General features: G+C 39.1%; 1 protein-coding gene and 1 long non-coding RNA gene across 3 annotated transcripts in view; one reads left to right on the top strand and one right to left on the bottom strand.

Moving 5' to 3' along the window:
- LOC121897855 overlaps positions 1 to 4,911 on the top strand; it is a 49,650-nt gene extending 44,739 nt beyond the window's left edge. Inside the window, exon 3 of the long non-coding RNA XR_006096297.1 lies at positions 4,830 to 4,911. This is a non-coding gene — a long non-coding RNA (uncharacterized LOC121897855). The remainder of the gene's footprint in view (positions 1 to 4,829) is intronic.
- lmo2 (LIM domain only 2 (rhombotin-like 1)) lies at positions 2,307 to 7,049 on the bottom strand. Of its 2 annotated transcripts, none has more exons than XM_042412616.1 (3): positions 6,536 to 7,049; positions 4,795 to 5,010; positions 2,307 to 3,617 (listed from the first exon to the last, which is right to left on the bottom strand). In XM_042412616.1, exons 2-3 carry the CDS (start codon positions 4,983 to 4,985, stop codon positions 3,392 to 3,394), a joined length of 417 nt encoding a protein of 138 aa, XP_042268550.1. In that variant the 5' UTR covers positions 4,986 to 5,010; positions 6,536 to 7,049; the 3' UTR covers positions 2,307 to 3,391. The 2 variants fall into 2 exon arrangements, with proteins under 2 accessions (XP_042268550.1, XP_042268551.1); XM_042412617.1 differs by lacking the exon at positions 6,536 to 7,049 and adding an exon at positions 6,183 to 6,432.
- Between the last annotated feature and the right edge of the window lie 5,034 nt (positions 7,050 to 12,083).

The raw sequence follows: 12,083 nt of genomic DNA on the forward strand, positions 1-12,083 counted from the left end.
CCCGGCCTTGTGTACAGCTGGTAGGGATGACACAGGAGGCACAGGGCTTTATTGAGTCCTGCTGAGGCTGCTGTGCAAGTCAGGGCAGTGCTCTGGCAAAGCTCAGCCTGCAGGGCAACAGAGGAGAGCAGGCCGATGGAACACAGGCCCCTTGGTCGATGCTGAGGGTCTCTGTAGGCCAGCGTGTTGTTTGTGAATGTCGTGAGATGAGACCTGGCCTCCTCTCAGCTCCAGTCTCATTAAACTCACTGAACTCTCTGTAGCAGGGGAGCAGCAGATACAGTAAAGAGCACAACACCCTCCTTCAACCCTGATGTTCTGTTTGGGGTCCTTGGATCTGTTTAATAGCTCAAAAACATATTTATCGTTTTATCAGCTAACTTCATAACTCTCCCTAATTTTATACACATGATTATGAGCTGATGACAAGTTTCTGAAGTATGCTACAAAAATGATGTGTTACTTCTGTAAAACGTGGTTACATACAGGGATCTTCAATGGCTCTGTATCTGTGAGTGGTGTTGACAGATAATCGAATAGTGTTAATAGTTTTTATACACTACTCTTTCCAAATCCCAAATAGCCTAGTGGATTTCTGTTATTGTGGTTTTATACCAGTTTGTTCATAAGAGGTCTAAGAGGGAGTCAGATAGTGTCACTGGGTAGGATAACATGTGTTTTTTGTCTGTAAATTACTGTTTGGCAAACAAAAAGAATATATATTTGTTCTTGCATTGACTACATGACATATAAAATATGAAATGTTCTTTGGTATAATAATAATGCTTTATGGTAATTTTCTGTACTTTGCCACCATTACCAAATGTGCAAGCCCAGTTTGTGGCAAGGGGAAGGGTTACCACTGCAATACTTACACTACATATTGTGTTTTAATAGCATCAGAAAAAAACTATGTATTTGAATAAAAAAAAGTTGATTTTTGCACTTGTTAGTTTTACACATAAAGTTTGGTCTGTGGGATCCGAAACAATGAGGAAGTAAAGCCAATGACAACAAAACATCAGGGTTGTAGATGTCGTCTACTGAGCTGCTGCAAGTATTCTATTGGTTTATGTAGTTAACGTGTTATTTATCCACACATATCTTAAGCCTGCTGTTCAATAGAGCTGGAGCTGATTTGTTGGCGAGACCACCACGAAGTAGACTTTTTTTCTTTGCAGCCATTCCTAAAGCATTGCTTAATGCCGCACTGACGATTCTTCAATCTGCAGACCTCCAAATGAGCAAAGGCCCAGCGTCCCTCTGTGCGCCTATACAGTATATTCCCTTCTCTATTGTGGGAAAACTCGTTAGTTTCCCCATAAGTATCTCTTTCAGCAAGAGCGTCATCTCAGCCTGGGTGGGTTTTAACGTTGCCTGCTCCTTCATTTCTCCCTTGTCTATGAATAAACGACTGTCAGACTGAGCTAAAGACATCATCCTGGAGCTTCTGTGCTGTGCCCTTCTCCTTTCACCCTCCTCTTTCTCTTTTCTTTGTTGCAAATTGTTTCCCGATCACACTTTTTAACCACTTTTTAATGTCAGTTACGGCTGCTTCTCTCACCAGCTAATGCAGTGAGGTCAGGCGCCTACGTTCCTGACCTCACACGCAAGAGCAATTCATGGATTCAATTATTGTTGTTATGCCTGTAAAGATAACTGGGGATGGCAGGAGGTTGTGGGATGGCACTGAAGGAGCACGCCTTGTGGCCAGTTCAGAGTGAGTTGACAGCTGGCAGACATGAAAAAGACAGCAGAACCACTCTGATGGGCACCAGCTTTGAAGAGACACAGCAAGGAGAAAAATCCAGAGACACTGACTGTTACAGGCCAGAACATCATGACTTCATTACCATCAATCTCTTCTCTTTCTCTCTCTAGGACTCATTCTCTCATTTTGCCATGCCAGAGGAGTCGATTATGAGAAAAGGCTGCATCCTATAATAGATTTGCAATCATTAACTTCTTATTCAGCAGTTCTCTTTGGGATACTATAAAACCTGATATCTGACTGAGCTGTCAGAGATAGTTGGAATTAATAATTCTTTCAGTGACCTCTTGTGGCTAAAAACCGGTATAAGGACTATAACATTACATCTACTCATTAAATAGAAAAGTACCACAATGTGAGATAAGACTTCAGCACAAGCACAAACTATAAATCGCTTAAACACATGCATTGTTTTAGATAGATACTCTTAAAGATTAAGGTACTCTTAAATACCATGTATTAGTAGCTGTCCAAAAAGCTCCTTTGAATGCATAGATTTCAGGTTCCTTTGTGACGCTGAAGAAGACACTCACACCAAAGATCATGAATGTTTCTCTAAACTGTAATTTATTTAATAAATTGACAAGCAGATATCCAAAAAGTCTTGGGTGCATGTCAAGAGAGTTGTTAAAATTACAAAAGATACATTAAAAGCATCTTCCAAGTCAGTAAAATTAGTATTGCATGGTTTCCCTCGATCACTAGAGGGCGCCACCAGTTCAACCTGGCAACACAGTGCAATCATTCTGATAAGGACTTTACAAAATGAACATTTTGTTCTATTTAATACATGAACATCTGGAAACTCTTTATTTTACAGGTCTGTAATTTCCAAATAAAATTCTTAATAGTTTCCTACACTTCATAAACTACATAGTTATGTGCTAATCATGGGGAAAATACACTGTTCAGTTGGTACAATTAATTAATTCCATTTAATTGTTTGCGTAACCCAGACAGCTTTCGGTCAGAAAACTGCAGGTCAGCTGAACATGTAAAAAAATTTGTCAACAGGCAAGAACACAATTCATCATATATGGAGAATGCATTTTAAAGTAATAAATGGTTTAATTGATAGATATTTACTAAATGGAGCAGTTCTTTCTATTTTCCCTATAATTAGTCCCAAACATAGTTATTTACAAGAAACTATGAAGATATTATGAGGAAATTACAGAACTGTAAAAGGGAAAGTTTCAGAAAATCTTATTATACATTTCAGGTGGGACTGAGGTGATGCAACAGTGTTTGACTTCAAGAAACTTGACAAAAATTTTGTTTTTGTTCGTTATTTGTTCATTGCTAAAATTCTAAAACTCCAGTGTGTATAACAAATGACCATTATTGCATGTTTACGTATATTCAGAGTTTTTGCATTTAAGGATGAAGCCCTAGATGAAATGCTTTCTGTCATTGCTGGTGCAGTGTTCGTTAGTCTCCAGCAGAGAAATTCAGAGATGTAGCCACCCCTTTTGTGTTCAAACGTTTCCATACGAATGAGAGATGCATGATAAAGCCTGCACAAGGCTATAAAAAAAGTCTGTTTATCAAGATTTTATTCCCTTTAAAGCCAAAGTGGGAAAAGGCAGGATGACGCTCCATCACACTGAGCAGGTTTTTCTAAACCATATTGTTATTGTTGAGTTTGGTCCACTCATAGATGTCCTGCTCGCACACAATGTCTGAGTTGATGAGCAGGTAGCGGTCACCGACGCAGAAGTGCTTCTGGCAGGCAGCGCACTTGAAGCACTCCAGATGGTAGACTTTGTCCCGCACACGCATGGTCATCTCAAATGCTCGGATCCTCTTCTCACAGGAAGCACAGAGACCGTCCTGACCAAAAAGCCTGAAGGAGGAGATGTCAAGATGTTATCGAGATGGAAAGTATTCACCCAATCTTTATAAGATGAAACCTCCGTATGCAGGGTCTCCATCAAACTACTGTGAATCTTTCCTCTGACCATGGCTGGATTTAACTGATAGGTACACCCAGGGCAAAAATGTACTATTGGGCCCCTATTAACCTCCCACCTTCCACCTTGTGTGTTGTGTAACATGTAGGGAAGAACTTCAAAGGTGATTCTTGCTTTGCACTTTTCATTTATTGCATAGTTTTTACAACCTAAATTTGTGGAAAGGAGAAGGGGAACAACAGGTTATGGAGAGTCCCTTGAGAGCACTTTGCATGTGTCAGTAGCTCAGCTTTATCTCTGGGGAACAGAACTAACTCCAAGAGTGATGTCCAAATTAGGAAATGTGTGTCATGTAGCAGGTGGATGTGACTCCCCTAGTTGAGACCTGCTGATAGACGTAACGGTGGAGCAAAGGAGAGAGATTGAGATAGCGATGTAACTGACTTGCACGCTGGTATTTGACATGGTTTTTTTTCTTCCCAAAAACAAATAAATTTTAAAATATTTGTATAAACTAAATGTTCATAAAATCCACTATGTGTGCTTTGCCGAATAATGTATTTGGATTTGGCACCACCCCTACCACAGATTAGGCAGTAATGCAGGACCTGTCTATGCTGATGTATTTTATCAGCAAAAATTCCTTAAGAAATTTGCAATTAATCAAACTGCCAAAACCCACTTAAAATCAGTGAAAATGAGACTTTTGGGGGCCCTTGCCTGGCTGTAATCCGACTTTGTCCTGACTCATGAACATGTGCTACTCAAATCAAATTCCAGCATCACTTTTCCATCTGAATCTCCTCTACTCATCTGCCTCTGTACTTTCTTACTGACTCTAAAGTAAAAATGTCCAGTAGAAAGGAAAAAAAAAATCCAAATACAGGGCCAAACTGTTTCCCCACCTCCCTTTAGGTATGAAAATGCAATCAGCCATGAAGCAGTTTACCAACAAGCAGGGGAGTGTAACAAGTGGAACAAAATACTCTGAGATTTTAACTCTTGCCAACAGTTCTTCCATCACTTTAACTCTTATGACAATTTACTGCAGTTTCTTGTGATGACACAAGTCAACAAATTGCTTGATTGAATCATGATGTTACAACCAACCTGAGGTAGTCTCTCCGGCATAATTTTCTCCCCAGCTTGTAGTAGAGCCGGCGGCCAACCTCCCCCAGCCGACAGCCACATAGGTCGCAGCTCAGGCAGTCCTCATGCCAGTACTGCTCTATGGCCTTTAGGAAGAAGCGGTCACCGATGCTCTGCTGGCACCCACCGCATGTCAACAGAGACGGAGGCATCTGGAGGACCTCATCCACTGGCTCCCTACAGAGAGAGAGAGAGATGACTGGTTAGAAAATCTAACATTCAAGGGCTGCAGGCTATTTTCTCAATTACTCAATTACTTGTTTGGTCTATAAAATGTCTGAAATCATTAACTTCTTATTCAGCAGCTCTGCTTGACCTGGCAATAAAAGTATTATTTTCTCAATTACTCGGTCATACTCAATCATTTGGTTTATAAAATGTCTAAAAATAGTGAAAAATGCTAATCACATTATCCTAAAGCCCAAATTGATGTCTTCACATGATAAATAAGATGGATGCTCTGGATTTCTATCTTATGCTAAATAAGATAGAAAGTAGCCAATCTTGACAGTTGCAAAGCTGTAACTTTAAAGCATTTATGCCTCAGAGTATGGCTTAAACGATATATCTATTATTGTAGTTGCAGCTCAACTAGTCAATTCATTGACTAATCGTTTCAGCTCTTATACATTACTGTTATCAGTATGTATGATAGAAAATTATGTATGAGAATTATTGAGAAAGTTGATACTTTGACATTGCAAAATAACAGAGTATAAAGACTACATTTCCAAAATGATCTTTCACTGACATTTGTTAGTCTAATTGTCAGTCTGCCAAATTTTTAATGTTCCTGTTTCTTGCATCTGTCTTTGAATGTATATTTTGCTCTTTTTTTGAGGCACATCTTATTGAATCTTTTTACATGACATGTGATGTATAATTAAGCCATGTTAACTGATCTTCCATCTTGAGTTACTTTTAAGATTTGATGCTGTCCACCTGAGGGAGCCATTGGGCTCTAATTACAGTACTGTGTCCAAAAAACGGCGAGCCTACTTTAATAAAGCAGAAAAGCGTCTTATATACGTTGAAAGTGAAGCCTACAACAAAACAGACAAAATTAACTTTGGAATGGTTTATACATTGTAGTAAAGACAAGCTTCTCATTATAACTTCTGAGCAACACTGAACTTTTCCTTTACACACACTTAACAATCTGCTCTTGCACATGAACTTGATCGTTATGTTTGCCTAGCAATGGGAAATTTCTGATCTCATACTATCAATTATCTGCAGTTATTGCGCATGAGATAATTTGGCTCTCAAAATACCACAAGTGCGTGCTTGAATGTCTTTTTAAGATCAAAAATGCGATATTATTTCCAGTAATTGGTTAAGATACGTACTCATTGGTTTCCAGTGTCTTCCTCTCTATGGTGGATGACATTCCTAAAATATGATGTCCAATAACCTGATCCAGATTGGGTTTTGGAGTCCACAGGCAGCTGAGTGGCTCCCTGCTGGGAAACGGAAGCCAAGACGCGCTGCACCTGCTCCAGCAGCCCCCAAAGACGCCAGTTACACCCGGGTTTAAGCTTCTCCGTGTTAATTTAATAGCAAGATGAGTCCTATCGAAATGGCCGCAAGACAAGAAATGTTCGCTCTAGGCAGCTAAGCGATGATGGAGGACACTGTCATCATTTCCTGAGGCAATAACCCGTGGTGACACTTCCATGTCTCTCAAGTATATTTTACCAACCTGCGGCGACTTTAAGGACTGTCCGTGCTTTATAACACCATCAATCCAATCAAAAGGTCACTCTCTCCGTGTCCGTGCGTCTTTTTTAAGTGAGCGGGCTGCGGCAGACGCGCTCCTCTGCATGAAGCCGCGGGCATCGTTATTGTGCAGCAGCAGTATCGTGTTTAAATACGTCTGGCCCCCCTCGGTCTCTGCTTTCGTTTCCCTCTTCCTGCTCACGACTGTTTGACAATGGGGGGAAATCGGCCTTAAAGCGACAGCTTAACACTGCACAGCCTGCCGTTAGGTCGTGACTGAGACTAATGAGTTCATTATATGCTTTACATAGAGTGGCGTGACAGGTCTTATGTTGTGTGTGTGTTGTGTTGTGTGTATGTGTGTGTGTGTGTGTGTGTGTGTGTTTTCTCGGTAATTATGGTTTGTCTCATCACTTCCCTCATAAGAGAAGATTTATGAAACATAGTTATTTTGGGGGGGGAAAGCATTTATAAAGCATTTTGGTACAACTGACTTTGTAAAGGATGTAGGCTGTATGTTTTAACTAATTTTAACAACTTTTGGTTTGTCAGGTTGAGAGAAATCTGGCTGGTGAGTCATTAAAAGTCATCTCAAAAGGCTATAATGAGTGTGCAATTTTCTTACTTTCGGTTAAGCCTACAGAAAAAAATAGTGGGTCATCTATAATTACAAATGCCAATACGTTAAAAAATAAATGGATTTTGCTCTGCAGCAGACCCTCCAGAAGGTCAAAGGTCTACCTGATGAATTTAAGACTTAAAAAGGCCAAACAAGTGTCACAATGGCTTATTACTTATCTATTAAGTGTTAGTAAATTGTTTAGTAACCATTATCAAGCTGTTAATCGCAACTTATGAACCCTTTGTAAAAGGTGCCTCATTAGAAAGTGTGGTAATAAATTAATTAACTTATATTAGAAACCTTTTTGTAAATATATTTTATTTTGTATATATCCAGTTCCGTATTTGTGTGGAAATTTACAAACCTGTTGTAATCTATATGAAATTCCTGTCACAAAAACAAATGTACATGGTGCTGAATAACATTCAAAAGCAACATAGCTGTTGTGAGAACTGAACTAAAATCCACTTGTGGATAAGGTGTTGATTTATGTATTTAAGAAGTAAAAGTACATTCAGCTAAATACATTACGTACTCATTATGCAGAATGGTCCCTTTCACAATGCTATGTTGTTTATTTAACATAATTATTATAACTGATGTTGCACCTGTTTGTTTGGGGTTCATTTTAACTACACCGCTGAGTAGTTTATGCTATAACATTGCACCATATTTTATAAACTGATCCGATGTTTTGTGTGTAAAATCTTAATCTGCCAAGTAGTAACTACAGCTGTCAGATAAATGTCATGAAGTAAAATATACAATATTCCCTGCTGAGGTTTACAATAGTAGATTAGAAAGTAGGAAATAGGCTTTAAGTACACGTAACTCAAATTTGTACTTGATACCGCACTTGAGTTAATGTGCTTATTTACTTTTGTTTTTCACTTTTGAAAATGTTAATGTCAAATGTAAAACTGATAAATTTGCAGTTTTCAACATTGTTCTATTTTTCCTGTAGGCTTATGTGTTTCACATGTTAAGCCTACTGACTTGTAACCTGATGAAAGAGAGCAGATACCCAACGCTATAAAAATATCCCCACATAAAATCTTCTGAAGGTTGTCTCCGTGAGAAATGAATAGTTGGTGTCCTCGCAGCCTTCCTTTTCAAACCAGAGCTGCTGTGGGCCCTTCCTCTTATCTACTGCCAGAGCCTCAGGGCTGCCTGCAGGAGGTAAAGACTCAGACAGCAGTTGGACTGGACAGGGAGATAAAGCACCTCACCCCAGCAGCCAGAGTCAGCTCCTCAGCCAGATGCAACGTAGGAAGATTGCAGGCAAACTCTAAATGGAGGCTGAATGCATCCTTGGGCTAGACAGTTGTTGGACTGTGTAGGCTCACTGGATAGATACCAAGCTGAGAAGGCCCAGCAGCAAGGTGAGCATGGCAGTGGCTTGTGCCAGATACACAGAAAGCAGAGCAGCTTGACGGAGATAAAACTCATACTACCTACCCTTCAAATGAGAAACATTTTCAGGAGAAGATTTGGGCTTATTTTCACCCATTGTCCTGGTACAACACAGCAGTGCAGGGGCCATTGTGGCTTTGGTCTTCTTTAGATAAAAATGTCATACATTTAAACCCTAATATAATTTTTCCCTTAAAGGATAAGCTCACAATTTTTCAAGTCTGTCTTAAAACAATAGTCAGCTGCCCGTATGAGCACTGAAACAGGTCTTGCTCACTGTAATCATTCTTCCTTTTCACACTATTAAATTTTTAATGTCCTTACAATGTAAGTGATGGGCAATAAAATCCAAGCTTCAACCATCTGAGTTAGTGAATATCTTCCACAGTTATAGTCTTTTTGGTAAAAAATTCCCTCTGTGTGTCTCAGTGGACAGTGTTTTCCTGTTCAGCTGCAGTGGACAACCCAGTCTCACATCAAAATGCATAATAGCTACATTGGTCCACAGTGCAAAACATATTAGTTTCACAATAAAAGCTCTAAAATTGTGAGATGCTTACATTTTTATGCAGTCCAGTAACACAAAGAGGGAATTTAGCACTAAAAAGACAGTAACTTTGAAAGATATTGAATTGATTTGACTAATTTGGACGGCTGATGCCTCATATTAGCTTAAAATCAACTTTTAAATACATTCTTGCACAGACAGAGGTCTGTGGATTTAGTTCCTCATCACTTACATTGAAAGTGCATTATAAAGGGATCTTCTAATGGCCAGTATAAACAGGAGGAATGATTATAGCAAGAAAAATTTTCATTTGGACACCTGACTGTTGTTTTAGGACAGACTTGAAAAATTGTGAATCCATCCTTTAATCAGTTGATTAAAAATCTCATCACAAGGTCAACTCAGGGGTCATTCTGAAGCTTTCAATCATATCACACAACTTCCCTTATTAGATGGAGCGGCCCCGTTGTCATGGAAATATAGATTTCCATTTTCCTTTTTAATCTCTCTCAATGTCAACTTCTGAGCCAACGCACTGACAAGAAGTCCTCAAAGTGCTCAGAAAAAATGGAAATGTCAACATCTATATTTCAATGACAAACTCTCATCTGCTGAGGAGGATTGTGTGATATGACTGAAAGCTCCAGAACAACTATTGTCCAGTGGACCAGGTGGTTGTTTTGTCAGCTGCTGTTTTCGAGGCCAAGAACAAACTTTCAGTCTCAGTTTCCCTTTTTTCATTTGAAATTAAGCTCAACATATTTGGTATCTTTAGAGTCCTTATACGTTATACATTAGTACCGTGATACCTCAACCCTCTAAAATGTGGCACAAATGCAAAATTTAAATTTATGATAGACAAGGAAGAAGAAACAAAAAGTCACTACTGATATGACAACCAAGTCATCCTCTACTTCCTGTGAAGTTGAGTGAAAAAGCCCAGAGGATGTGCAACTGGCACACAGAGATGAAGCTTTCCTGGGGGGTTGGTGCATTCACTTCCTATCCCCCCCGTGCATGATGGCACCCCTCTCATGGCTTCCAAGATAGTCAGGTCGACTCCAGATGGTTCAGCATGATAGGAAAACAACGCTTACTGCGCACCATAAAAACTCTAGCATGTTGTAATTAGGTGGTAAAGCTTTTATCTGAGTCTTTAGGCTTCCTACATGTCACAGAAAGGAGGTGCACTTTACTTGACATTAATGTGTCAACCCTCCTTTACAACAGAAACACTCTGAGTGTTGAAATTGTCCAGTCTTTTACATAAGATTAATGTTAATCTTATATGTCACATTGGAGGCTACACGTGTATTTCTGTAAGGTAGCATTTGGGGAACAAACAGTTAAGAATCTAGACAACCTTTTGGGAAGTGGTGTCACTCATGTCCAGCTTCCTGTTTTGCCCGTTTGGTATTGAGAGCATTATGGAGTTGAAAGCAGTGTGGAATTTGAGGTCAGCTGGAAAATTAGCGTCAGGACTAAACGAATCACAAACTATACTAGAACAGCTAATGGTCCTTTCTTTCATCATTCAGCACATAATGTGAATTTATTAACACAAGTTGTTCTAAGTTCATGTACTAACCTTGTAGGATATTTCACTGATATTACAATTAAAAAACATCTTGTTAAGTCTTCAGCGATTTTCTGAAAAATAGATCTCCTAATTAGTAGTATAATAAAGATTTAGGTCATCCATCCATTGTGGAAAATCTAAATACAGACTTGCAGGCCCATTTCCTGAAGAGGACTCTGGACATAGTGTTGACTCTTTGATAGCACAAACTCTGAAACAGCAATAGCAAAACTGACCACTTCCTGCCTAATCTGAAGTGAAGTGATAATTAGCCACTGTTTCAGAGCCATCCCACCCTCACAGGTCTCAAAAAGTTTCATTGCTCACCGTCACCACATCGATTTGAAATACAGTGCCGTGAGATTGACTGCAAGCTTAAAAATCTCAAGGTATAAAGGTCAGAGGTCAGACGAGGAACCACCCTGGAATTCTTTTAAAAAGTGGACTGTGTTGTTGTTTGATTGAAATACAGCAGGCTGCGGAAATGAGTCACTCGTTGAAAGGGAGCTTCACTTACCCTCGGGAACCTCCCATAATCAGTATTATCCCTAAAAGAAAACACTTTCAGTGGAACAGTGCAATCAAAAAGCTGCGCAGCCATGTTAACTGCTTCCTGTATTTGGCAAAACAAAAGAGAGCTGCTCTCACATTCTTTGGACTACTGGTCAGTTTGCTCCCCCAGTAGATACTGATGGAAATAATGTGCTCAAAGGTGACGTAAAAACAGAAGAAAATACTGAAAATATCAGAAGAATTTAATCATCAAATCATTCAGATGTATTTAAGTTGGGAACTTCTTCTCCCATTTATTTGGATGAGTAAGTTATGAAGTTTATCTGTGTTATAATAATACATTTGTCAGTAAATGTATTAGAAATGGATGGTTTAGAACTAGTGGGGACTTTTACACTGAACTCTCTCTTAAACCACAGTATTACTACACAACACTTTATCAGTGGTATGGTGTTGATTATACGGTTGAGCTTTACTGCCACCTACTGATGTAACTGACAAAGACAGTTTTACACCCAGGCGAACAGCAACTTTTGTGATCTTTGGCACCGGTTTTGTTCTTTTTTCCATTTACTTAAGTGCTTGCACCATTTATTGCTGTATATGGTATGATTATTTGATGGATTCTGATGTGGAAAACACTGGAATTTTTTGTGTATAAAAAATGTACTGCAGAGTTTGTCTACCTAAGAGTGCAGATGCAGAGAGGTTTATGGTTGTAAAACTGAGCGATTGACATGTTTTAAATGATAACAATAAATCAAGAAATACTGTATATCATGATCTCTGTAAAAAATCTTTGGAGCTATCGTCATGCTTTTGAAAATACAATGCATAACATCTTGGTAACTGTCTAAATGCTGGGGTCATAATTGTAGGACTTTATTTAAATAATT

This window comes from Thunnus maccoyii, chromosome 5, assembly GCF_910596095.1.
Source record: "Thunnus maccoyii chromosome 5, fThuMac1.1, whole genome shotgun sequence".
In the NCBI taxonomy this organism is placed as follows: domain Eukaryota; kingdom Metazoa; phylum Chordata; class Actinopteri; order Scombriformes; family Scombridae; genus Thunnus; species Thunnus maccoyii.